This window comes from Monodelphis domestica, chromosome 7, assembly GCF_027887165.1.
Source record: "Monodelphis domestica isolate mMonDom1 chromosome 7, mMonDom1.pri, whole genome shotgun sequence".
NCBI classification, from domain to species: domain Eukaryota; kingdom Metazoa; phylum Chordata; class Mammalia; order Didelphimorphia; family Didelphidae; genus Monodelphis; species Monodelphis domestica.
This window is the reverse complement of record NC_077233.1, coordinates 219,036,496-219,063,563: the sequence shown is the minus strand read 5'-3', so window position 1 is coordinate 219,063,563 and position 27,068 is coordinate 219,036,496. Positions and strand designations below refer to the sequence as shown.

At 38.3% G+C, this 27,068-nt stretch overlaps 1 protein-coding gene across 8 annotated transcripts in view; it reads right to left on the bottom strand.

The window, feature by feature from the left end:
* Positions 1 to 27,068, bottom strand: part of MAD1L1 (mitotic arrest deficient 1 like 1) — a 999,035-nt gene that overhangs the window by 444,318 nt on the left and 527,649 nt on the right. For 6 of the 8 annotated variants that reach the window (XM_056804306.1, XM_056804307.1, XM_056804309.1 and 3 more), the window contains one exon: positions 8,404 to 8,460. The exons of the other annotated variants lie outside the window; for them this stretch is intronic. In XM_056804306.1, the coding sequence (XP_056660284.1) occupies positions 8,404 to 8,460 (57 nt within the window). The remainder of the gene's footprint in view (positions 1 to 8,403; positions 8,461 to 27,068) is intronic. 8 annotated transcript variants of the gene reach the window in all.

The window sequence follows — 27,068 nt, the reverse complement described above, 5'->3', positions numbered from 1 at the left end:
AACTTGGGGAACCTATATACCACTCTAGATGACCTGGGGGGTTTAGGATTAGAGGGACAGTTGATTGACTTTACAATGGTTAGAAAGGAAAATGAAGAGTTCCAGACAGGAATAATAGTGAGGGGCTGGGGCCCTACAATGGACACAAAAGGGAAAGACTCAGCCCAGGGCGGGGTCACCTTGGTCATGGACCTTAGTTTAGGGGGAGAAACCACTGGGACAAAAGGGATGTTTAATATTGGATGGGATTAGCTGTTCCCACCCAAACTACCAGGAAGTTCACTGTCTGGTGAAGAGGGACCTTCCCTCAGTGGGAAACCTCTCCTGTGACAAGGTCAAAACCTGGGGTTTCTACACTCAAACTATATAAACTGGGGATCTCTATATTTCCATGTTGACAGTCATTATTAATACCTTCATGGCTTGGCCTACCAGAAAGAGTGCTTAGTCTAGGTTCTAACTATAGGTCCAATATCTACTATGTAATCTTTTAAAAGCACTGAGTTGGTTTGCTCATCTATAAAATGGGGGTGATAATAGTTACACTGAGTGTCTCACAGCAATATATTTTATAAACCTTAAAATCACAAAATATATATTTTAGGAGAAAATGTACAATTCACAACTCCAAGCATAATTTAGCTTCTCTATTACAACTCAGCCTGGTCAGACCAATATCATGTGTCTCCATGTATCCAGTAAAAGGAAATCAATTAAGCAAGCAAAGAAACAAATAAATAGATTGAAGAAGTGGAAAGAAGCATAAGAATGGTGCTATTCTAATTACAGAGTATCATGATGGATGTAATTTCTCTGAAATTAGAAAATAAATTCTAGGTTCACACTCCCTGAAGGATATAAAATATTAGAAGATTTTTTATGGTTGCAATCACAAACTCATTTCTCCAGCCACTACTGGCCATATCTAATTAGGGTGAAGTATGTTAATGATACAGCCACAAAGCCTAGTGACATCTTCAGTTGTGATATTAATTGCATTTAAGAAAAGAAGCATGAATTGCATTTATACAAGCTAATTAGTATGGGTTTGCTAATTAATACTGGAAAGTCAAACTGCCTTTGTCTTGTCTACTGTAATTAGCTAAAACTGTTCAAATTTCTCCCCCCCCCCCCCCCCCCCCCAAGCAGTAAACTGACTTTTTTTTTGCCAGCAAATAATAATTGAATCATGGGCTGGAAGAGATTGCACCCTTTATCAGAGCAAAGAAGGGAGATGTTTAATGCAACTGAAGAAGACCCTACTAAGTGCAAAGCATTTTTTCTGAGGGCTGGAAATACAAAGACAAAGACAAAAGCAAAAAAAAAAAGTCATTCTTAAGGAATTTACTGGGGAAGAAAGTGAAAGAGAGGGAAGGAGGCATGGAGGGAATGAGGGAAGGGGAGAGAGGGAGGGAGGGAGGGAGGGAGGAAGGGAGAGAGGGAGAGAGGGAGAGAAGGAAGGAAGGAAGGAAGGAAGGAAGGAAGGAAGGAAGGAAGGAAGGAAGGAAGGAAGGAAGGAAGGAAGGAAGGAAGGAAGGAAGGAAGGAAGGAAGGAAGGAAGGAAGGAAGGAAGGAAGGAAGGAAGGAAGGAAGGAAGGAAGGAAGGAAGGGAGGGAGGGAGGGAGGGAGGGAGGGAGGGAGGGAGGGAGGGAGGAAGGAAGGGAGGAAGGGAGGGAGGAAGGGAGGGAGGGAGACAAACAAACAAATAAACGTGGATTTAGGAATCAGGAGAATTAAATAATTTGTCCCTGGCCATTAACTGATGCAGAGTGAAGTAAGCAGAAGCAAGAGAACATTGTACATAGAATGAACAATATTGCATGATGATCAGTTGTGATAGGCTTAGCAACTCTCAGCAAAAGCAATGATACAAGACAATTCTGAAGGATTTAATCACAAGGAATACTATCCACCTCCAGAGAGAGAACTGATGGAGCCTGAGTTTCATACTATTTTTCATTTTCCTTTATTTAGGTGTTTTTACTTCTGGGTTTTGGTCTTATATGAGTATCCTCTTACAATATGACCAATATGGAAAATGCTTTGCATGATCATAGACATATGAATCAGGTCAAATTTCTACCAACTCAGGGTCTTAATTTGGGTCTTATAATTTCAGAAAGCATATGCAAAACCACTTAATTACAAAGAATAGCAAGGAATATATTGGTTGAAGTGATCTATTATTGCCATTTCTAGTCAGTGAATCAACAACAATGAAAATATGAGCTGCTCCCATTTCCTCCAAATTCTTCAGCTGCCTTTGTACAAATTAAGCTTAACCAAATGGAATAGAAATTAGGAGACCTAGGTTTTAGTTCATCAGCAAGTAATTAAGAGTCAGAGTCAACAAACATTTAATAAGTGCTTATTATGTGCCAAGCACTATGCTAGGTAAAAAGGGGACAAAGATAGGCATAAGACAGTCCCTGCACTCAAGAAGTACACAATCTAACAAGAGACAGCCCATAAAAAGGAAGCTGATTCAGAATTGATTCTATCTTGCAGCGATGAGTGTCTAGAGATCATGAAAGTATTGGTGGGAAACTTATTAAGCATTTTACCATGTCAGGCATAGTACTAAGTGCAGGACATTTATAAAAAGTGAAAAAACAAGGTCCCCACCCTTAAAGGAGACAAAATGCAAAAAAATTGTACAGACAAGATATATAGACAGACAGAAATAAAGATTTAAATAGATATGGATACATAAAGACAGACAGACAGATAAAGTGGAAGATGATCTCAGAGGGGAGGCACTGGCAGTTGGGGAGTACATGCATACAAGAAAGGTCACTGGGGATGGCCTGGAGAAAGTGAGATTTAAGCTGTTACTGAAGGAAGCCAGGAGGCTGAGATGAGAAGCATTCAAGGCAAAGGGGGATAGCTCCCAGTTTTACTGCTAATGTATAATCTTGAGCAATTCAAACTCTCTGGACCTTTGTTTCCTTCTCTGGTAAGTAAGCAAGCTGAACTAGATAATTTCTGGGGTTCTTCTGAGCTTTCACACTAGAATTCAGCATTCACTGAATATATTCTACCCAGTACCAAGAAAGGGTGTAACAGAAATGGAAGGCACAGTTTCCTGCCCTCAAGAAGGAAGTTTAGCAGAAAATGTTTAAGAAATAGAGAAACACATAAACTTATAAAGTAACATGGTTATTATGCAGTGCACCTGAGGAAGTCTCCAGGTGTAATGACTTTTCGTGCCACTGGACCCAGGCTTCCAACGCCGAGAGAGTGGGACTGTCTCTGTGCATCGGCTTTTCCACTTAAATCTCCTTCACGCACAAGTATCTTTGTGCACACTCATCTATCCTAACCCCGTCCACCCTCTTCAAGACCTGCAATGATGGGGGAGTGGCGACGCAACAGGTGGAGGTGACCACTGGCAGTTGTAGTCAAGATCCTGCACTGGCCCAAGGACCAGTGGTCGCTCCTCCCTGTGGGCAGCAGGGACGTTCGGCAGCATCCTGGGCGACTGAGCAGCCCTCTCTAAGACAGCACTGCTCACCCTAATCAAGGGAGGGGACTAGAAAAGGTGTCCCAAACATTGCCTGCCCTACAAACACCCGGTCAGCACACCGCGGCTGGCGGGCCATCCCTTTAAGTGGTCGAAATCAAAAGAAACAAAATATAAAGAAACTCCTACTAGGAGCATGGAACATCAGAACATTACTTGATAGAGAGAATACCCCAAGACCTGAGAGAAGAACAGCTCTAATCAGTAAAGAACTGGCACGATATAACATCGACATCGCAGCCTTAAGCGAAACATGCTTACCAGAAGAGGGTTCACTCAGCAAACCCACCAAGAGGGATCACTCAGCAAACCCACCACTGGATACACCTTCTTCTGGAAAGGTAGAGCCTCAAATGAAGACAGAATCCACGGTGTTGGCCTGGCCATCAAGACCAGTTTGCTCAAACAGCTGCCAGACTTGCCTGTGGGCATCAGCGAGAGACTCATGAAGATCCGTTTGCCTCTCAACAAAGACCGGTATGCCACAATCATCAGCGCATATGCCCCAACACTGACCAGCACAGAGGAGACCATCGAGCAGTTCTACTCTGACCTGAGTGCCGCCCTGCACTCAGTGCCCACAAATGACAAGCTGATACTACTGGGAGACTTCAACGCCCGCGTTGGCCAGGACCATGAAAGATGGAAAGGAGTGCTCGGCAAACACGGCGTGGGCAAAATGAACAACAACGGCCTACTGCTACTCGGCAAATGCTCAGAGTTCAAACTCACCATCATGAACACTGTGTTCAGAATGGCGAACCAATATAAAACAACGTAGATGCACCCACGATCAAAACAGTGGCATCTCATTGACTACATCATTGTACGCCGGCGAGACATCCAGGATGCACAGATCACCAGAGCCATGAGAGGAGCTGAATGCTGGACAGACCACCGATTGGTTAGAGCGACTCTTCAAATGCGCATTGCGCCTCACCATCCAAAACTCGCCCAGACAGTTCGTGCATTTTACAAAGAGTCCTCTTAGAGAACCATTTTATCTGCAAACATTCCAGTCCTATCTGGACGACAAACTGCCAAGGGATCACTCACTGGAAGCAAACTGTTAGAACTCGCTGCCTCTGTCAGAAGCAGCTGGCGAACCCACATTAACCATGCCGCCACCACCTTTGAAGATGAGCGACGTCGACATCTTGCCGCTGCGCGTGAATGCTGACACCAGGCCACAACCGCACCTCCCGTAACAACTGGCGTCCCATGCCCCATGTGCCACAAACTGTGTGCCTCAGTCTTTGGACTCCAAAGCCACATGAGGGTACACTGTAGATGAAACTGCACAAAGACAATAGTCATTCTCAGTCACCAAGAGACTACCACTATGCAGTATTTGTCATCATTTATGACAATGCATATTGTCATCATTTTCTAACCAGCAGCTTTCCTGGACTTCATGATCTCTAGAAACTCATCATTTTGCATAATGGAATCAACTTTAGAACTCCTACCTCCCACCCCCTATCCCCATAGGACTTCATCATATCCCCACACTGGTTAAGCTTCCCTCTTCTCCCTTTCAGCTGCCTTTTTATGCTTTTGCCTTCCCCATTATGGTAAGTTCCTTGAGGACAGAGACTGTCTTATTTCTTTTTTTGTATCCCCAGCACTTAACACAGTGTTTGACTCCTAGTAGATGCTTAATAAATGTTTATTGACTCTGATTCTCAAGTAATAAACCAAAAATGGAACATATATTTACAGAGAGGGCACTGAATAAAGGAATAATCCATGAGGGATAAATTAATAAAGGGATCATTTTTAGAGTTCACATTTAGGAAATGAGTCTAATAAAGCTTTACGCTATAATGCATCTTTTTTTTTTAAACCCTTACCTTCTGTCTTAGTGTTAATTCCAAGACAGAAGAGGTATAAGGACAAAGCAGTCAGGGTTAATTGACTTGCCCAGGGTGACACATCTAGAAAAGTGTCTGATGTTGGACTTAAACCCAGATCCTCCTGACTCTAAGCTTAGCTCAATCAACTGAGCCAATTTGCAGCCCCCAATATAAGACTTCTTAATCCTATTTCTGGGAACACATGGTATTAGCTGAGCAAGAAGCACCAGAGCAGTCACAAAGTTACAAGTTCCCTCTAGAATCGGAGTAGACACGGTGGACTATGTAATAGTGGCTGAAGGGTGTTTATTCCAGTTCACTTCTATAACAGCAGAGAATGTCCATCATGGATGGAGCTGCTGAAAAGCAGACTGTACATTTGGTCAGAATTCGGGACAAGAACTGGCCTTTCTACGTATCCTCAGCCACCCCAGCCTAACATCAAAGTAATAAGGAATGGAAAGGTGAAAAATACAGGGGATAAAAGAGAAATCCCAACAACAGGTGGAACAAGGTTTTGACACCTCAAATCTGAGAACTGAAGAGAGAACAAGGACAAGGAGAGCAGCCACAAAGTGAAAGGCAAAAGGGACTGAGGCCATATTCTGCAATCACACATTAAGGGATCCAGAAGAAAGGTGCCTCGGGAGATGAACATGTAATGCACTTTTCACATAATATTGGCTACTAGAGCTATTTGTGTTGATGTCTTATCTGACCTCTACTAGTCTGTGAGCTTCATGAGGCTGCACTCAGCTCTGTATTTCTGCTGGTTTCTAGGAGAGTGCTCTCTACAAAGTGTGCACTTAAATGCTACTGGGCTGTACCTTATTGATTCATATTGTGTTGGCATCATTTGGCCAGATCTATAGCACTAAAGGTGAGCACAGGGAAGAGTGCAGGACAGAAGAAAGAAAAACTGTAGCAAGAATCAACCTCACCTCCTAAGCAGATTCTGACATCTAGCTCACCATTTAGCCCTGGCAAGATACTTTATCTCTTCATATTCAAAATGTTATCTATCTGTAATGAGGAATTTGGCTACAAGCACCCTCCCTCTCCACACCACTCCAAACACTTGATATTCAACTTTCAGGGCAGCACATTCAGTGATACATCAAAAGGCACTTGATCACACAGTTAGGACAAGTCAGGAGGGACAGGCAGGGCCTGAGTAGGACAGCAATTATGCATGTGAATCATAAAGCAATACAAGCTGATTCCACTAGACTCAAGAATGTGTCCTAATAAATCCAACCCACAACTCAACACATCCAACTGATTATAGCTTAATCTACAATCCACGGAGAGAGTCAAGGGCCTCTTCAAATCCTATCAATGTAGCCCCCCAAAGATTTGTGAGGGTTTTTTTACTTCAAATCTGTGGTGTGTGGCATCCCAAAAAGATAAGGCACAATGCCAGTAACCTTTACCCTCTATTTCCTGATCCCCTGCTGAAAGAAATGGCATCCCAAGAGTTGCTGATTTCTTTTTCGCTAAGACTTAGGAGTAAAGAAGGCAGTTCATTGGATGCCATATAAGGCATCTCTAGGAGGCCAGGGATTCCAGACTCAAGGACATCTTTAGGGGCAATTTCTGAAATGTTTCTAACCACACACCACATCCTTCTCATGTGGTTAGAACAAATTCATTTCTAATTCTTCTTGGCCTTGTGCACATTACAGGAAACAAGGCCCATGGGTATGTTTCAATTCAGGTCAACATTCAGGAAGAGATGCGGATTGACATATACAACATCAGGATCTCCTCAGGGTTTTTTCCAAATGGATGCAGCAGTCTTCAAAAGACACATTCCTCCCTAGTTTCTTTAAAGTCAATAAGAAATAAGCCCTACACTTATGAGGCCTCAAAACCTGCTAAAGAATGAATTGCTGATTCAGTCAGGATCCAGGAACAAGGAAATTACAGGACAGAAATCCAGTTGAAACGTGAGCTGGCTCTCTGTCTAATAGTGTCCCCATTTCCAAATTTTATAAAACACTCAGATCTTGATTAACTATAGTAAATGAGGGAAGCAATGGTATGGTCAATTCAGTATGACAGTTAATCCAATAATTAACTCAAACTTGGTTTTAGAGTCTGGGAATAAACATATTCTCTAAGCACATGAACACCCTTTCACAAATTCTCCACCTCCCAGGTTGGTCCTCTTGTCACCAGTTTATAGGCATAAGGTAAATGGCGGGGAAAGTAGATGGGAAGACAGTGCAAAGTCCACTGACAAACATTCATGTATTCACCTCCATTCACGCTGAAACTTGGTGACTATGGTCATTTGACTTCTTGTGAAGGAAAATCTAAGTTGTTAAATCCCAGTTGTATCCAGAAATGATAAATTATAATACAACAAAGAAAAAAAAATTGAAGGTATAGTCCCAAAGAAAATGTGATGCTATATAAGATCAAGCTTTCAACAAAGAGAGTATGTGTGTTGGGGGGGTGGGGGGGTGGGGGGATTATTATTATTTTTTAAATCCTTACCTTCTGTTGTTGTAGCAAACAATGCCATGGGCCAGGCAATCAGGGTTAAATGACTTGCCCAGGATCACAGAGCTAGGAAATATCTGATGCCAGATTTGAAACCTCTTTATCCACTATGCTACCTACTTGCCTCAGCTCAGATATTTAAAAAGACATATCAAAGCACACTAGCAAAGCTCTTTCTCTGTCTCCTGGAAGTCTCTTAACATGCTCCAAAATTACATTAGGAAAAAAGTGAAATGAGACATATTATGAAAAAAAGCTCTTATTTCCATTATCTCTTTCAAACCAAAGACAAACTAAAGAAACAAAAGCACTGAATAAAGGAACAGTAAAAATAATCTTGTCAAAGTATGACTCTTTTGATGAATGAGAAGTGGGATAAGCAAACAAATCTTTTGAACTGTTTGGGTAGGGAGGCAACTCTTCCTCAAATAGCAAAAGCCAGTGAGCAGGACTGAATTAACATGCCAAGGCAAAGATTATCACGACAGTGCCTAGCAGAAGCACATGTGAACTTACCATGTCAGCTCTTCCTTTCTGTTCCCCTAATTCTTCTAGGGCTTGAGATAGTTGAACCTTCAAGAAAAAGAGAGGATGGGATTAAAGAAAGAACAAGAACTGTATGTTAATTAGGCCGTGTACTTGTTGATTAGACTTTCCCACAACCTCTAGCTTTAAGACCTTTAGAGCTCTTAACAAAGCAGAGTAGTACTGTTTAATTATGGCAATGTGGTTCAATGGAGGTAAGATCAAAAATACTTTGGTTTAAGTTCTGGCTATCACACTTGGCCCTGGCCAAATTTCTTTTCCTGTAAAAGTCCTGGCTTTCTCATCTGTCAAATGGGGATAATAACATTTTCCATGGAAAGGTCTTTAAAAACAAAAGAACCAAATTTCTATTTTTATCCTATAAGCATGAGGGAGCTGCCATTGGAATTTATTGAGAAGAAGACTGACATGATAAGATCTTCAGTTAAGAAAAACTACTCTGGAAGCTGTGTGGAGGAAAGATTGAAGTGGGAAATCAATTAAGAGGTCTCTATACTAACTCAAGTGAGAGGTGATGAGAACCTGAATTAAATGGGAGCAGTGTCAGTAAAGAAAAGAGGTCATATGCAAGAGATGTTGTAGAGATAAAAATGCCAAGATTTGGCAACAGACTGAATGTGTGGATGCTAAAGTTAACAATCTGGAAGATTTAAAAGATGGATCCTGTGGGGGCAGCTGGGTAGCTCAGTGGATTGAGAGCCAGACCTAGAGATGGGAGGTCCTAGGTTCAAATCTGGCCTCAGACAATTCCCATCTGTGTGACCCCCATTGCCTAGCCCTTACCACTCTTCTGCCTTGGAGCCAATACACAGTATTGACTCCAAGATGGAAGGTAAGGGTTTAAAAAAAAAAAGATGGATTCTGTGACTAAGAGGAAAAGGTAAGTATAAGAAACAGGTAGAATTGGGAGGGAAAGATCACAAGCATTCAGTTTTGAACATGTGGAACTATCAATGAGATAGCCAAACAAAAATGTTCAGTGGGTAATGCATGCTGTGGAATTTGTGAGTCCTAGCACAGAGAGGATGATGAAGCCCATGGGAGCTGATAAAACTATGAAGAGAAATTGCAGGAAGACAATGTCCAGATGAAGTGCTGAAGTTCAACCACGAAAGGGGGTATACTATGGATGAAAAAGAAGCCTGAGAATTAGCAGACAAACAAATAGGAGAAAAAGCAGGAAAGAATATTGTCATGAAAACCCAGAGAAGAGACAATACGCTGCAGGAGAAATTGGTTAATCATGTTAAATGCAACGTCCAGGAGGCTAAAAACTGAAAAGGGACCATTAAATTTTGCAATTAAGAGATAATATTGGAGAGAGCACTTTCTATTGAGTGATGAGGTTGGAATCCAGCATACAAGGGATTAAGGAATTAGTAAAAGGAAGTGGAGGGAGCAAGTATAGATAGTTACTTTTAAACATTCCCCTTAGAAAGGAAGATAAATAAGGGATTATAGCACTGAGATGTCTACTTATTTAGCAAAGTGTAAGATGTCACAGGTCAAGTTATCACCAGGGTCTAAGCCTCAATATACCTTCAGGTGATTATGTGAAACAAATGACAGTATATAACCTCTACCTTCCCTTGAAGAAAAAGTTCAGTGCCAAATGTAAGAAAGTAAAGCCTTCTCAAAAGAAAAGAAATTCCTTTAGGAAAGAACATTATCAATAGCCAGACCAATAAGAGTTCTTCTGGATTTCATGGGGAGGAAATAGGCATAAATAGAGGGCCTTAGAGACTAGCAAGAGAAAAGAGGATGATCCCGTATTATTATGGATGGGATCCAGGTGGAATCTTGAAGAATAAAAAACCTTTAGGGAAGGAATGGAAGGAAGGAGAAATTGGGGTGGGGTGGGGTGTACTTGATTCATGGCCTTATATACCAGGAACATAACATATACTTAATAAATGCCTTTGTTTAGTTGAATGAAACAAAGTCTATGAAAAATGTTATAATGGATTATCTCTATTTCTTTCTTTGTGCCATTGTAGACAGCCTTGAACATCATAGGCATGGTGTTTTCTATGCCTCTGGTAATACTTATTATAATATACTTTGTAATGAAATTATTCTATTCTAAATTTGTTTTATCATCCCACTAGACTAAAAGCAGCATGAAGAGAGGATGGTACTTTATCCACCTCAGTATTTACACAAATATGGTGCTTTGTATGAGAAAGGGCTTCAATAAATACTTAATGAGTAGAATTAATTGGCTAAATACACAACTTTATGTAATTTTTAAAAAGATTAGCACAATAAATTCCAAGTCCAATATTTCTTATAGAAATGAATAAATACTCTTGCTATACTTGGATATTCATTAAGAACTCACAGCTATGTCTCTGTACTGCATAAGCTAGATTTTCTAAGTACTGTATGTAACTAAAAGCAGAGGTGAACTATTGACCATGTAGAGCAATAAAAAAAGAAAAATATTAGCTACAAAAGGGAATCTCACTGAAATAATGTGAAATAAAACAAACAATCCCAAACTACCCATTCAAGACTTCAACACAGTCTGGTGAGTACCAGACAAAATACTCCAAACACACACTGCAATTATACACAATCCCACTGGCCTCAGCCTCGGCCTCAACTCTCTACAGAAGCACCAAGAAAGTTGCTGGTCTTGACTGTGAAAAAGCTATAACAAAAGTATGCTATTAAAACATTTAGAGCTTTGACAAGATGGATGTAGTTTTAGCAGGAAACTAGAATTGTGTGTGAAGAATTTAAATATTCTCAGTAATATGCCTGGAGATGTTGGGTCTGAACAGTTAGGTGGGATGAGAGTAAGGGAGAGAAGAGAGACTTAACAGAACAAAAATAACATTTCCACAAGAATTGATGCCTGAGAAGCAAGGGAACCGTTTGTAAATTCACCAACACCAGAGAGCAAATTTTGGGCAAATATTTAATCAGGGAGAATTATATCAACAACAAGGCAGCCTGGGAAAAAAACAAACAGGTAATACAAGGCATATTTTTTGCAAGTGTGTTTGCAAAAGATTTCCTTTAGGGGAAGAACTGATTTTTTTCTAGGGTGGACTAGAAAAGAATGAATGTGTTAAAATAAGTCCTCAAATGTGTCTAGGGGGCTTATCATTGCATGAAGAGGTTTTGAATTCACAACTTAGTGCACTAGCAGCAATCACTATATCACTTCATACTCAAGTGATTTGTAGGATCCAGTGATATCCTTGCAAGATGTAAGCCAATGATATACATGGGGAAAAGTGTTTAATTTAATTCCTTTAGGAATATTCAAAAATACATTTTATTAAGCATATACCAAATAGCTTTTCTAACCCAAACTTTGGACTCATGCTGTATCTAGTATCTACATATTGTTTTCCTCCAGTTATAAAAAGCAAAAAAGATTACCAACAATCCCAGTAATTAACTAGTTACTCTCAAAATTTTAGGGTCCATGAAAGAACAAACAAGCTAAACATGAATGTTAACCCAAAATGAAATGAACTTTTTCAGGAAATAGAATGCCATCACTAGAAAGTTATAGAAGACATGAAAGTTTGATATAAGTAGATTCTAAGGTTCTTCCAGTACTTGTTATTTGAGTATTTAATCATTCACAGTGCATGCCCTTGTAATATTAAAAGATGTTTCTAAAAGTATAGAACATTACATATTTTGAGAAATTTTCATTGTCCATACCTAAGAAGTTCTTATTTTAGGTTTTTATTGGTTTAAAGAAAATCAAGGAATAGAAGATTTTTTGAGGTAAAGAATGATATTAATAATCATTCCTTCCATGCATGTTAATTGTATAATTATTACTAATTTTCTTTGGAGCCAATGTCAATTCCTATCAAATATTAAAACACACACATACACACACACACACACACACACACACAAAATAAACTTTCTAATCTCAATGGAAAATTCCCCAAGCATATTTTCTATTCTTTTTTCTATTTTCATTTTCTTCCCCCTCCAACAACTAGTGCTTGATTAATTTTTATAGACATATACTATCTTTCCTTCTCACTCTCTCATCTGAACAATTTTTTTAAAAAACAAAAAAAAGAAAATCCTTAAATCCCTTCCCATTACATCAGTCTATGCTCTGAGATTAAAAAATTTTTAAAAGATATTTTTAAAGTTTTCTAAAAATGAGAGACATTTATAAAATTATGAGATGGAATTTCTTTTGTGGCATGAACACTGAGTAAAGGTGACTAGAAATAGGGACCACTTCCAATTTTTTAAAGAATGTCAGTCACTTAAATAAACATATAGATGTGTATGTGTCTTTAGGTGTGTGTATATACTGTACACAAAGAGGCATAAATAGTAAATTCTATTTACTTTGAAAACCACACACACACACACACACACACACACACACACACAGGAAGGAGAGGAGAAAGTAAAAATTTATTTTAAACAGAACAATTCTTCCTAAAAGTGAACATAGGACCCAGAGTAAACAAGAAGAAACAACCATTAGTACTATCTTCCTAAACAGATACAGGGGCAAATTCTAATCTCACAGAAACACTACGTGGGGATCACCTAATCTTAGCTCTCCTTATTCTCAATATGATTCTGAATTCTAGATTACCAACCTGTTCAGTAGTAAGATGCTACCAGTCAAAAGAATAGACAGCAATATTCCAGCCAGATTGCTCGAAAATGTAAATTAATCAAGAACAGCATGACAGACACACGTTTTTAATTAGGAAGGAGAAATCAGGCTTTGAACTTACTAAACATCTCACTTAATCAGAATGCTTCTTAAAGCCTGACAACCACCAAGGAATATAAGGAAACTTTCAAGCAAAAGGGAAAGATGCACAGACATAAAGCTTCTAGAACCCAGTCTGTCTGACTCAAAGGGCTTCCTTTACAACAATAAAGGAAAGTTTCGGCTTAACATTAAACAAAACCCATCACTTTTTAACAGTGTAAATCAGAATTAACCACTGAACACAATTCTTTTCTTCATTTTTTTACCCATGTGAATCAGCAATTATGTCACAGGATAGGAACTCAAAGAAAACAGAGAAGTTGATTCCACCCAAAAAAACTCTTCTATTCTATACTCAAGTGACCAAAACAACAAACACAAGGAATCAAAGAAAGGGGGCACTGACAAAACATTTATAAAATCATTCATTGAAGGGGCAGGGATCAGGAAGGGGGAAAGAGTATGGAGAAGACACAATATTTGTTTTCATTTTAGTTTCTGCTTTTTTGCTATCATTCTCCCTCTATCTAGTGAAATATCTCTAAATAAACTCTCTCTCTTTTTTTTTTCTTTGCTTAAAGATCAGCAAGACTTAACCATAATCTTCTTACTGAAGTGGTTCAGATATTGAAAAATATACCAAGATCTCTGTCATTAACCCAGGAAATACAGAAGTGGTAACCAGAAGTGAAACATAGTGTACAACATTTTGGGGCAAGGAGCCCCAAAAAGGGGACCCTTACTTGACCTGGAGAAATCTTCCCCACACAATACTTGCAATTTTTTTACATTTGACAATTGGCAATATTTCAAACCCTCAAACTAAAAATAAGATAGAGGGGAGAGACACTAGGGATGTTGTGATGTGAATCACAAAGGTCAAGAACACTGCTCCCAGCTAAGCTGAATGTGGGTGGCAGTCACATGGACAAAAAGCTCAGATTTGGAGACAAGAGCCTGGTCAGAGAGGATTATTAAGGCATGGGAGCTCAATGAATCAACGCGTTACAATCTGTTCATTACAAGACAGGTGGCTAAATTGTTCACATCAACCGCTCCAAACCTCCAGAAACAGAAAGGCAGCCAATGGACTTACATGATGAGCAAATCATTCAAGGGAAAGAGTCACTCACAGGGAAAAATTAAGCTCCACAACACATATTGAACAATATCTTTCTAACCTTCTTCCCCCTTCACTCTACAATGAACAGATCTAAATGCACCCCCACTGAACCGGCAGTAATTCAATTCACAGCTCCATATTCAGGCATGGTCACAAAATAAGTGTGCAATTAAAACTCAATCCCAAAAGCTTGGAACAGTGGAATTGAATAATTAAACCCACAAACACTGAATACACCAAAATACCATATGCTTTTGAAAGTCATACACCTGTACACTTTAGAAAGGTTAGCCCACCTGTTCTTTCTATAGAATATGGAATCTGGGTGTAGCAGAAAGGTTTCCGCCTAGCTACAGTGTGCAATTTGTGAGCCTGATGAATGGCTTTTGCTTTCTAAGCACAACTTGCAAAAGTCACTGTATACAGAAAGTTGCAGTTCCCATAGCAACCCTATTACTCCCATTCCAGGCACTGGAGGAATCAAATTTAATAACCTAACTGGTAATTCAAAATGAGTAAAGTATATTTAAATTGGAGAATTTAAATGTTACGTTACCAAAACAGTCTCCATTTAATTTCCTGGGGTGGGCTTTTTCTTTCCTTTCATTTGAAAGAGAGTCACTATGCAAGGTTCTTCTTTTAAGCATTATTACAAAATTAAGGAATACCATACTGATTTTCTGTTAAGTGTTCCCTCTTTCAAATTAAGCAAATAGATATTTATTGATGCCTACTATGTGCAAACATACTGTTGTTTGGGGGAACATTTAGGAGTAAAAGACAATGCCCTCAAAGACCTTACAATGTAGTCAAAGAGATAATATACAAATCTGAAAATTCATGAGAGTAAGTGATATAAACAACAATTCAAAGAAACAACAGAGATGGCACAAGGTCATGTATGACTGAAAGAAATGGAAGAACAATACAAACAGTAAAAGCTATGAGTTACCAATAGAAGCTATAGATTCCTTCCTCAGAGTTTGAAGCACTTTGTACCTCCTCTTTTAAGCTAAATCTTTTCTGTATTATAATCATGATACAACTTTATATATCTGTCTCTGCCCATGGTCCCAAATCATTTTATCATTAAGTTCTATGAAGGCAGAGGATTGTTTTTGTAACTTCTAAAGCACTCTGCATTTCCCGCACTAGAATGATAGTTATTTAACAGTTGATATATGAATTGAAGGAAAATTCCAGATTGAATTATTATATGTTGCCTGGTACAATGCCTCAAACCCAGTAAGAATTCAATGCTTACAGAATGAATAATGAATAAATGTGTACTTTAAAAATAAGGAAGTAATCACTTAAAAAAATCCAGCATGGGAAAACTAAGAAAAAGTCATGCCAAACATTCATATAGTTTTAAAACGAGATCATAAATTGAGAGTAGGGGGCTCCCATAGATGTAATACACTTTGATTTTGGCAAGACATTAAAGATAGTTTCTCATTATTCCTGTGAACAAAGGTAGGCTGAATTTATATTAGTTAAACAACAGTACTAAATGAGTGTTGACTAATGTATAGAATGAGAGCAATCGATAGTTAAGACTAGTGATATTATGCATTAAAAACCGTGAATGTTGAGCTTTGAGAAGAAAAGACCTTCAGAGTTGGACAGAAAGAAAAGAATAACTAAAGGCAGAACTAGTTCTCAGGCATGAAAATTATAGATAGGTAAATATTAATTACACAATAGCTAGATTATAGAATATTGCACATGTTCTATCATATTACATGTAGTTCATATTATATACATAGTTTATATCATATTACAAATTATTTTTGTTAGTAAATATCAATTCATGGACAAAGAACTAAGTAAGATACCTTACTTGTTTAAGCAGTGTTAGTCATTAATCAGGAATATGGGGGGGGGGGTAATTTTTTAATTGGATTGAAGATTGGATTACATAGCATCTAAGCATCCTTCAAGATCTCTGGCTTGGGGATTTATCACTTTAAGAAGATCAGAGAAGGAAAGACATCACTAAAAAATATGGGATTTCATTTGGGGTGCTAAGAGATGATAGAATTTGGACATTAAAGAAGGAGAAGATGGCATTCCATGCTGATGGAGTTACTTTAATAAAAGTGTGGAAGAGGGAAATTATGGGCATCGTTTTTTTGAAAGAACCTACAAACAGTAGGTTTATACACACACCTATATACCCACCTAAGGAAGGGAAAGGAAAACTTAGAGAATTTGACAAAACTTATTTTAAACATTACTTTCATTTGTGTTGACTAAGATTCACAAAAAAGGTCGATGGCAATGATACAGTGCTTTGGAATCATAATAAAATCACCAATACATAAGGAAAAAAAGAAGTTGATCTACTTTACAGAGAGAGAATGACAAATTCCAATATCATTGTACAAATGGGCATTTTGCGCTATTTGTAACTATTTTCTAAACTAAAGAGTAGTTGCTCAGGAATCAAAAGACCTAGGTTCCAATCCTATATGGGTCATTTACTGTTATATAAACTTAAACCAATCACTATGTCTCTCTGGGCTTCAATTTCCTCATCTGTAAAAGAAGGTGGTATGACTAAATGACCTGTAAGGTCCCTTTCTGGTCCAGCTCTAAAATTCTGTTAATCTATGAGAAAATATTATATATATATATATATATATATATATATATATATATATATATACATACATACCTACATACATACATATATTATATAACTAATATTTTTAAATTGGATGCTAGTGAAAAAAATAGGGGAAAATTTTCTTTACTCATGAAGAATGCGATCACAGAATCATAGAATTGGAAATGACCTTGAAGTTCACTGAGGCAGGTCCCTTCATCTTATAAATATGTAAACTAAGACCTAGAATGGCCATTAAGTGACTTACTCCCTGTCATATAATTGTTAAGTCTGACAGTATTTGAATAAAAGATCTTTGATTCTAATTCAGTGCTGACTCCAGTGGACCACATTGGTATTTTGGGGGAGGAGGGCAGTAAATGCCAAAGAAAGATCAGAGCCATTAGTTCTCCTGGGCATAGCCAAGACTGATGGACATGCTCATCTTAGAAGCAGTAACCTCTCACATCTAAATAGTACTTAAAGGTGCTCAATGTACTTAAACATTATCTCACTTGATTTTCACTACAGCAGTGAAATAGGAAGTCATTTTTTATTTAACAAGTAAGAAAACTGATGCTTGAAAACTTTGAAATTAGATTCAACTACCAGGATTGCTAGGCTTGAGGTTCTGTACTTTAGCACCATGTCATATTGCTATTTCTTTTGTTTTCTTCTTCCTTCTTCCTTCCTTCCTCCTCCTCCTCCTCCTCTTCTTCTTTTCTCTTATTTTCCATATTAGAATCAATAGTAAGTATTTATCCCAAGGCAGAAAAATGGTATGGGTTAGGTGGTGGTGGTGGTGGTGGTGGTGGTGGTGGTGGTGGTGGTGGTGGTGGTGGTGGTGTGTGTGTGTGTGTGTGTGTGTGTGTGTGTGTATGTGTGTGTGTGGCCCAGCTAGGAAGGGTTTGAGGGCAAATTTGAACCTAGAACCTAGAATTTGAGTCTGGCTCTCACACATTGCCTTTTTAAGGGGGTGAGTGTAAGAGTTAAAGAACTATGGAAAGGATGAAAGTAGGTAATGGAGCTAGTAGCCAGGTAATTAGAGGATTCCACCATAATCACTGCTTGCAGTGATTGCACATCAATTCATACTGATAAAAAATTATGAGCTTAATAAAAACTTAATACGAGCCAACAACAAACAGTACAACATGGCTGTTAAAAATTATAAAAAAATAATAGGCTACATTAATAAAAATACAGACTATATGGTATAGAAAACAGTGCTACTATATGTCTGAAAGAAGACATAAGAGTATTCTTTAATCTAGACTTGTGTTTTAAGATAAACTAGAGAAAGGTTCATGAGAATTATGGGGGAGGGGAGTATAGAAATCAGATCATATAAGAATCAGTTTAAGGAGTCTGTGATGTTTAGCCGGGAAAAGAAACATGATCATGGTCTTTTAATATTTAAAGGAGAGGATGTGGACTTTTTTGTTGTTGTTCCAGAATGAGCTGGCACTAATGATGGAAAAAAGAAGGAGATTTTTGCTTATGATGAAAACTTCCTAACAATCTCTAAAAATGAGGGGAAAAATACTATCTGAGAATATTTATTTAAACAGCAATTAGATGATCATCTATCAGGGATATTTCAGAAAAGATTTTTCTACTAGATGTGATCGCAGATTATATAATGTCCAAAAGTCCTTCTTTAAGATTTACCCCCAATTTAAATTTCCAATGAAACCTTCCTCCCACTATTCCCTACTTTGCTAATTTATTTATTTATTTATTTTTTTGCTTTAATCAAGCTGGTCTACATATTAATTCATGGCCAATACCATCTCCTGACTTTTTGCATCCTTTTCTCTAACAGGAATGCCCTGTTCTCAGCATTCTAATTCTTACATACTAAGACCCACCCCAAATCCCAATTTCTGTATAAAGATTTCCTTAAACAATAGAACCCAGAGTGATTTGTCTCTCTAAACTACTCATATGACTTATCCTTTTTTCCCTAGGGATTAAGAATTCTTGATATCCTCCATAGTTCTTTGCACAAAGAAGACATTAAATGAATGTTTGCTGATTGATTAGAATTAGTGTGTTTGTGTTACACTCTCTCTAACCCCATCTTCAAATGGGTAGATATAAAAAATGTCAAATAAGTAACATGAAAAGGAACCATTTCACTAGCAACTCATGTGCAAGTTCATATAAAGCAACATACCACTGTGTGGCAACATGCAAAATATCAACTTCACTGTCAATGTAATAATCTGACCAGAAGCATCCAAAACAGAGTAGGTCCAGTGGTAATCTAGCTCTCCTAGCATTAGCAATGTAACAATTACTCCCTACTAATCAAGCAACTCACAGCTCAAACCTAGGGGAAATCCTGTTTCCTGCTAGAAGTATCAAGGCCTTTGATACTATACTCAATAGTCACCAGTACTCTAGCTAGAATTTACTGTAAACATTATAACCCATAGAGCAATCAGAAGTTGGACATTTTCAAAATTTTGATAGCCCAATAAGAAAACTGCTACACAATGTGGTCTCTATGTCTATCCTGATCACATTGTGAAAAAATGAAGATGAAGAAAACATTTATTAAAAGGATACAAGTCATTCTCCAAATTATAAATGGTCAAAGGATATAAATAAGCAGTTTTCAAATGAAGAAATCAAAACTATCAATAAACATATGGAAAAATGTATTAATCAACTCTCGATGAAATTGAAATGCAAGTTAAAACATCTCTGAGGTACCATCTCATATCTATAAAATTGGCCAAAAAGAGAGTAAAGGAAAATGATAAATGATGGAGGGTATGTGTCAAAATGGAGACACTAATGCATTGCTGGTGGATATCCAACCATTCTGGAGGGAGATTTGGAATTATGCCCAAAGGGCTATAAAACAATTTGATTCATTAATACCACTACTAGGTCTGTATCTCAAAGAGATTTTTAAAAATGGGAAAGGATCTGTTTGTAAAGAAATATTTATAGCTACACTCTTTGTGGTGGCAAAGAATTGGAAACTAAAGGGATATCCCTGAATTGAGGAATAGCTGAACAAATTGCGATATATGACGGTGATGGAATACTATTGTGTTGTAAGGAATGATGAACAGGATGATTTTTTTAAAAAGAGCTGGAAAGACCTACATGAACTGATGTAAAGTGAAGTAAGCAGAACCGGGAAAACACTATACACAATAACAGCAATATTGTAGAATGATTAAATGTCATAGACTTTGCTGCTAACAGCAATACAATTATCCAGAACAATTCAAAGGGACATATGAAAAAGAATGCTATCTACATCTACAGAAAAAATGTTGAAATAAGAATGCAGATGAAAATATATGATTTACTACTTGTTTATTTGGTAATATATGTTAGGGTATTGGTTTTATAAAATTCTTCACTTAAAAAATAAATAATATGGAAACACGTTTTATATGATAATATACATTTATAACTCAGATTGAACTGCTTGCCATCTCCGGGAAGGGGAGGGAAGAAGGGACGAATACAATTTGAGTTATATAACTTCAAAAAACTCATGTGGAAATTTTTTTGTTTTGTTTTTAATTTGAAAATTTTTATTTAATTAATTGATTTAGAATATTTTACCGTGGTTACATGATTCATGTTCTTTCCCTCCCCTCTTCCCTCGCACCTCCTGTAGTCAACAAGTAATTCCACTGGGTTTTACATATGTCACTGATCAAGACCTATTTCCATATTATTAATAGTTGTTCTTCAGTGATTATTTAGGTTTAGAGTCTACGTCCCCAATCCTATCCCCATCAACCCATATGATCAATCAGCTATTTTTCTTCTGTGTCTCTACTCCCACAGTTCTTTCTCTGGATGTGGATAGTGTTCTTTCTCATAAATCCCTCAGAATTGTCCTGGATCATTGCATTGCTGCTAGTAGAGAAGTCTATTACATTCAATTGTGCCACAGGTTCTGTGGTTATCCTGGTTCTGCTCCTTTCACTCTGCATCAATTCCTGGAGGTTGTTCATTATTTCTTTTAGCACAATAGGATTCCATTACCAACATTCCCCAATCATAGAAGATCCCCCCCATTTTCCAATTTTTTACTACCACAAAGAGCGTAATTATAAATATTTTTGTACAAGTCTTTTTCCTTATTATCTTTTGGGGTTATAAACCCACCAGTGATATGGCTGGATCAAAGAACAGGCAGTCTTTTAAAGCCCTTTGGGCATAGTTCCAAATTGCCATCCAGAATTACTGGATCAATTCACAACTCCACCAGCAATGCAATAATGTCCCAATTTTGCCATCATGTGGAAGATTGTTAATTAAATAAAAAAACAAAAACAAAAATAAAATGTTTATCACAGAAATTCTTTGAGTTAAATAGGAAAAGGTAGAAAGGGGGCTAAATTTCAAATGAAAGTAGTATAAAAAACACCCATTAAATTCAAGAGAGGTAAATCCCAGTTTTATTTTAAATGTAGTAGCAAAATGCTATCCCGCCCCCATGTGAGATGTACAGTCAGATGGTAACTAAGAAGAAAGAAGGAACTTGCTTAATACAGGGGGGAACTCAGATATTAAATACTTGTGATATCTGAAGAACTGCAACTGAAATGCTAGAATCATAGTAATAATAACTGATGATGCAGAGAAAATATCTGTGAGTTTGGATGCCTGTAAAATCAAGATCAACATTTGGAGTAGAATGGCAAGAAGAGGAGGGGAAGAAGAGTGAGGAAGGAAAAAAGAAAGGAAAAAGAAAGAAGGAAGAGAGAAGTGAAGAGGAAGAAAAGGGAAGGTGCGACAAAGAGAATGGGAGGGTGGAAGTGCAGAGATGAACAGACAAGAAAGGAATGGTGAAAGAAGGGCAAAAGGAAAGAAGAGGAAAGGGAAATGAGAAAAAAATAAGGTAAGGCAACTAAAAGAACAAAAAAGGAAATGACTAAGAGTAGGAGGAGGAAAGAGATAAAAGAATAAAAGTAAATGAATTAGGAGAGGAAGAAAGAAAGGAGAAGGGTGAAAGAAAAAGAAAGAAGAAAAGGGAGAAATAGGAGAACAATGAGGCAGAAGGGGAAAAGTTTTCTTTTGAGAAAGATTTGAGAAAATGAGAAAGGAGAACTAAGTTAGAAAGGAAGCTCAAAAGAAAAGCGCGCACATACACACACACACACACACACACACACACACACAGAGCATAATAAACCAAAGCAATGTCTAGATTTCCTCAATTAAAAAAACAATGCAAAATCACTAGCCCAGATTTCAGGAGCAACAGTTATCTATTCTTTTTAACACTGCTGTAGAAGTCAAACAGACAATAAGCATTTTTTAACTATCAGTAACATGCCTGGGACTGTGTTGAATGCAAGGAATACAAAACGAGACAAAGTAAATGGCAGTCCCTGCCTTTAAGGAGCTCATAGTCTAAAGTGGAAGACAATAATGAAAACAAATGTGAATGAGCAAGCTACTTAGAGGATAAATTAGAAAGAACCAACAGTAGAAATATACTGGAATTAAGAGGATCAGAAAAGGTTTCCTATATAAAAAGGACTTTCAGCTGGGCCTTGAAGAAATTCAGGGAAGCAACAAGGTGGAGAGGAATAAGGAGAGCATTCTAGGCATAGGGGATAGTCAGTGAGAATTCCCAGAGTGCAGAGAGGAAATGTTTTATTCAAGGAATGGCATGGAGGGCAATGACACTAGAGAGCAAAGAATGTGCATGTTGGGGAGTTCAGGAGTGAGGGGAGTTGTGAAGTATAAAAAGCCTGAAGGGGGTGGTGGGGTTTTGAAGGACTCTGAACACCAAACAGAGGATTTTATATTTGATCCTAGAGATGATGCTGTGTCCAGGAGATTGAGTAGGGAGGTGATATGGCCAAATCTACAAAAAGACCACTTTGACAGCAGAGCGGAAAATGGATTTGAAGTGGAGAGGGAATTGTGGCAAGGAAGCCAACCAGCAAGCTCAGGTGTGAGGTGATGGGGCCTATACTAGGGTGATGACAGTGTTGAAGAAGTGAAGGGGAGATAATGGAGAGGTGTTAAAAAAGTAAAATTGATAGGCCTTGGCAATAGATTCAATATACATTTAGGCTAAGAGAGTCAAGGATGATACTTAGGTTATTAGCCAGGATGACAGGAGGGTGGTAATAGGGAAGATAAGAATGGGGAAAAGTTTAAGGAGAAAGGTAATGAGTTCAGTTTTGGACATGTTGAATTTAAGATGTCTGTATGACATTCAATTGAAGATGCACAATGGGTAGTTAGAGATATAAAACTAGAGGTTCAATAGTGAGCTTACAGAGAGATACTTTGATTTGAGAATTGTCAATATGAGATGATAATAAGAGCTAATGAGATCACCAAATGAAATATTATTGAGGAGGAGGAAGGAAGAGAGGGAGAGAGAAGAGGAAAGGGATAACAATAGACCTCTCTAGGGGGAAGCTGGGTAGCTCAGTGAATTGAAAGGCAGGCCTAGAGACAGGAGGTCCAAGGTTCAAATCTGGCATCAGACACTTCCCAGCTGTGTGACCCTGGGCAAGTCATTTAACCCCCATTGCCTAGCCCTTACCACTCTTTTGTCTTGGAACAAATACATAGTATTGATTTGAAGGTAAGGGGTCTTAAAAAAAAAAAAGACCTCTGTAGAACAATAAATGGTTATGCTTACATGGTTTGTTAAAGGAGATTTAGAAGGAACTGTTAAACAGGTAGAAGGAAAACAAAGGCAAGAGTAGTATCAAAAAAATCAAGAGAGGAGTATCAAAGAGAAGTAAGTAATTAAGTGTCAAAGGTTTCAGAGGTTATAAAGGAAAAGAAGTGAGAAAAAGCTATTGAAATTAACAATTAAAAGAACTTTGGAGAGAATAATTTGGGCTGTATGATGAACTTGGAAGCCACCAGACTTTAGATTTAAGAAGAAAGTGGAAAGGAAATGAAAGTATTTATTGTTCATCCTTTGTTTTGAAGAGGACCATTGGTATCACTAGTGACATCTTAACTGTCACATGAATTAATTTACGTGAGACAGAGTTGCATAAAGTGGTCAGCCTCAGTCTTTCTTCCAGAGTAATTGAAACTAGTGGCAAGAGAAAAAGACTCATGATAACTGGTATATGGAAAAATTAAGTTATGTAGGGAAGTATACGAATTTGCAGAGAGAAGTGGAATGAGACCAGCAGGAAGATTATAGAACTTTGAAGGAAGGGATAGACTGGTACTAAGGCTGTTAGCTGTTCTCTCTCTGGAGATATTGAGAGGTGGTGGCTGCATTTCCTTAGTGGCTGATCCTATTCTTGTTACTGTCCTACTTGCTATCTGGGTTGCTGTATTTCATAGAAACAGTGATCCTGGTGATCCTGACCAAATATCTGCAGTGATTGTAGCACCAGGCCTGGGTCCTTTTGGATCTAGGACCTTCCCTGAGCCCTATCAGGGTTACACAAACCCTTTCCTTAAAACCAGCTAAGGGGGGTTTAGTTTTAGCTTAGCCAAGAACAGGGAATGGGATTTTAGGCAGTAAAGAGAGGGTTAGAGTAGGAAAATCACTCTGAAGAAATCTCTGTGAAGAGACATTAGGTTCAGGAGTATTAAGTTAAAAAATTAGCTTTAGGTTATCTCATATCCTTCTACCAAATTCTTTTATTAAACCTACTTTCCCATTTTACATAGTTATCTGTGTGTATAGTCTCAGTCTAGGCTTTGCCTGGCTGAATTTTGTTGGCCTTCTCAAACCACAGATAATCTTCTGATATTGGCCCAACATAATTCAACTCTACACATCCCCAAACTCCCCTTTTTTACACAGTCAAGAATGCAGAAGATGGCCTTGGCTTCTTTATGCGTGACCAAGCTCCAAGCATTCCACAGAATTTGGCCTTTGGAACAAATTGTTCTCAACTGTCTATTCTATTGGGGAAAAGTCTTCATATGCTCATTTGATGTCTGTCAGTTACCTTCAACCTGGTTTAGCCCATCTGCCAAGATGGTTTTACTGAGGTGTGCATACTACAGCTTCTTAGTACAACAGGTAAAAGGTTGATGCAAGATGGAAACCAAGGGTGGATGAAGAGCCTTGAAAAAGACTTGGCATATCCTCACATCAGGAGTTGTATTCCTCCCAAAACTTCCCATGTACTGCAATGGAGGTATCTTTAGTAGATGGCTTATAGTATGAGTAGAGTTGGTCACAAAATAGAAAAGAGATATAATATAGGATAGCAAAAGAAATCAATGAGCTTTTAAAAAGACAGAAAGAGAAAAAATAATGGAACAATTAGCCTTGGAGTCATTCAACATGCTTTTTTCTCCCTTACCATGTGCTTTATAGACACAGTCAAGTTTCCATCATCCTTAAAAAATTCTCATTATATCATACTGTGCCCATTAGCCATTACTCTAACCTTTTCATCTAAATCCTAGTGAAACAAAACAGAACAAAACTGCACTACTGTTCCTCTATTTACTGTCTTTCTAAACCTTCTGTCTGCAAATTGGCTTTAAGCCTCATTATTCAACTGAAACTTCTTTCTTTCCAAAGTAACCAATGATGTCTAACTGCCAGATCTGATAATGGCCTTTTCTGAATCCTCATCTTTTTTACCTTTTTACAGTATCTGAAACTGTTCACTACTTGTCCTCCTAGATATTCTCTCCTCTCTAGGTTTTAACAAGAAGGCTCTCTTGCTTCACCTCCTACCTATCTGTCCTTTCAGTCTCCCTTGATAGATTTTCCTCTATGTCAAATCTAATCACTATAGATGTATCCCAAGGTTCTCAGCTGGGCCTTTCTTTTCCTTCTGTATTCACAATAGATAATCTCATCAGCTCACATGGATTCCATGTTCAATTACCATCTCTATGAAGAAACCTTATAATATAGATATATAGAAAATATATATAACTCTAGTCTCTCTTATGTGCTCCAGCCCCATAACATCACCTGTCTATTATACATTTTGAAGAGAATATTCTATAAATATCTTAAATTTAATATGACCAAGGACGTCCAGTCAAGATGGAGGCTTAGAGAGAGCTAAAGTTCAGATCTCCGGAAAACCATCCTAACCGATCTCAAACTGTATGCTCCTAGGACACCGAAATTCAAAACAAACAACAGGATAGATCCCGGGAACCCTCCTCCAGGAGCTGGATCAAAAGGTATGGCCCCCCAAAAGCCAGAACCCGAGATCACTCGGATCTAAGGGGTAGGCAGAAGGAAGGTCCGAGGACCCATCCCCCCAACCCAGAGCTCTGAGTCCGAGGCAGCAGCGGGAATCTAAGCGCCAGGAAAAGGACCTCAGGGCCTGCTATTCAGAAGGCCACATCCTGAAAACAACCTGAGACAGTCACAGGGGCACCCAGACAGCAGGGAAACAGAGAGAGACAGAAGGGAGCCTGTAGCCTGCTGGCTGGACCCTTCCGTCAGAGTCTCAAGGAAGGTCCCTGCATTAAGACACACTCAGTCAAACCCAGCTGAAGTTAATCCTATCAGGAGCCCTCTGAGCTCTGGGAAGCCTCGGCCCCTCCCCCATCAGAGTGTAGGCCCTTCTGACCCAAAAACGCTCTGTGATACCTCATGGACAGTGTCAAGCCAGGCTAAGAGTGTGGAAGTAAGGCAACGAAGAAGCATCGGGAGGGAACTGAGAGCAATAACACCCGCGAACTGACAATTCACCTGGGGCTAAAGCCTCTGAACACCAGACAGAGATAAGAAAAGCTAGACCTCCCCACTCAGATAGAGATGGAAAACAGCACAGAAAAGCCCCCAAACTCCAAGAAAAACAAGAAGAAGGGGGTGATTTTGGACACATTTTATAGAGCAAAAATACAAAATATAGAGGAGATAGAAGAGGAAACACAAGTAAATGCTCCGAAGCCTTCCAAAGGAAACAGAAATTCTCTACAAACCCATGAAGAATTTGAATCGGAAATGATCAAAAAGATGGAAGCCTTCTGGGAGGAAAAGTGGGAAATAATGCAAAAGAAATTCACACATCTACAAAACCAGTTTGACCAAACTGAAAAGGAAAACCAGGCTTTAAAGGTCAGAATCAACCAACTGGAAGACAGTGTGCATGTAAAAGAGCAAGAATTAATAAAACAAAGCCAAAGAGAACATAAAATATCTCACCAACAAGGTCATAGACTTGGAAAATAGAGGGAGAAGAGACAATTTAAGAATAATTGGACTACTAGAA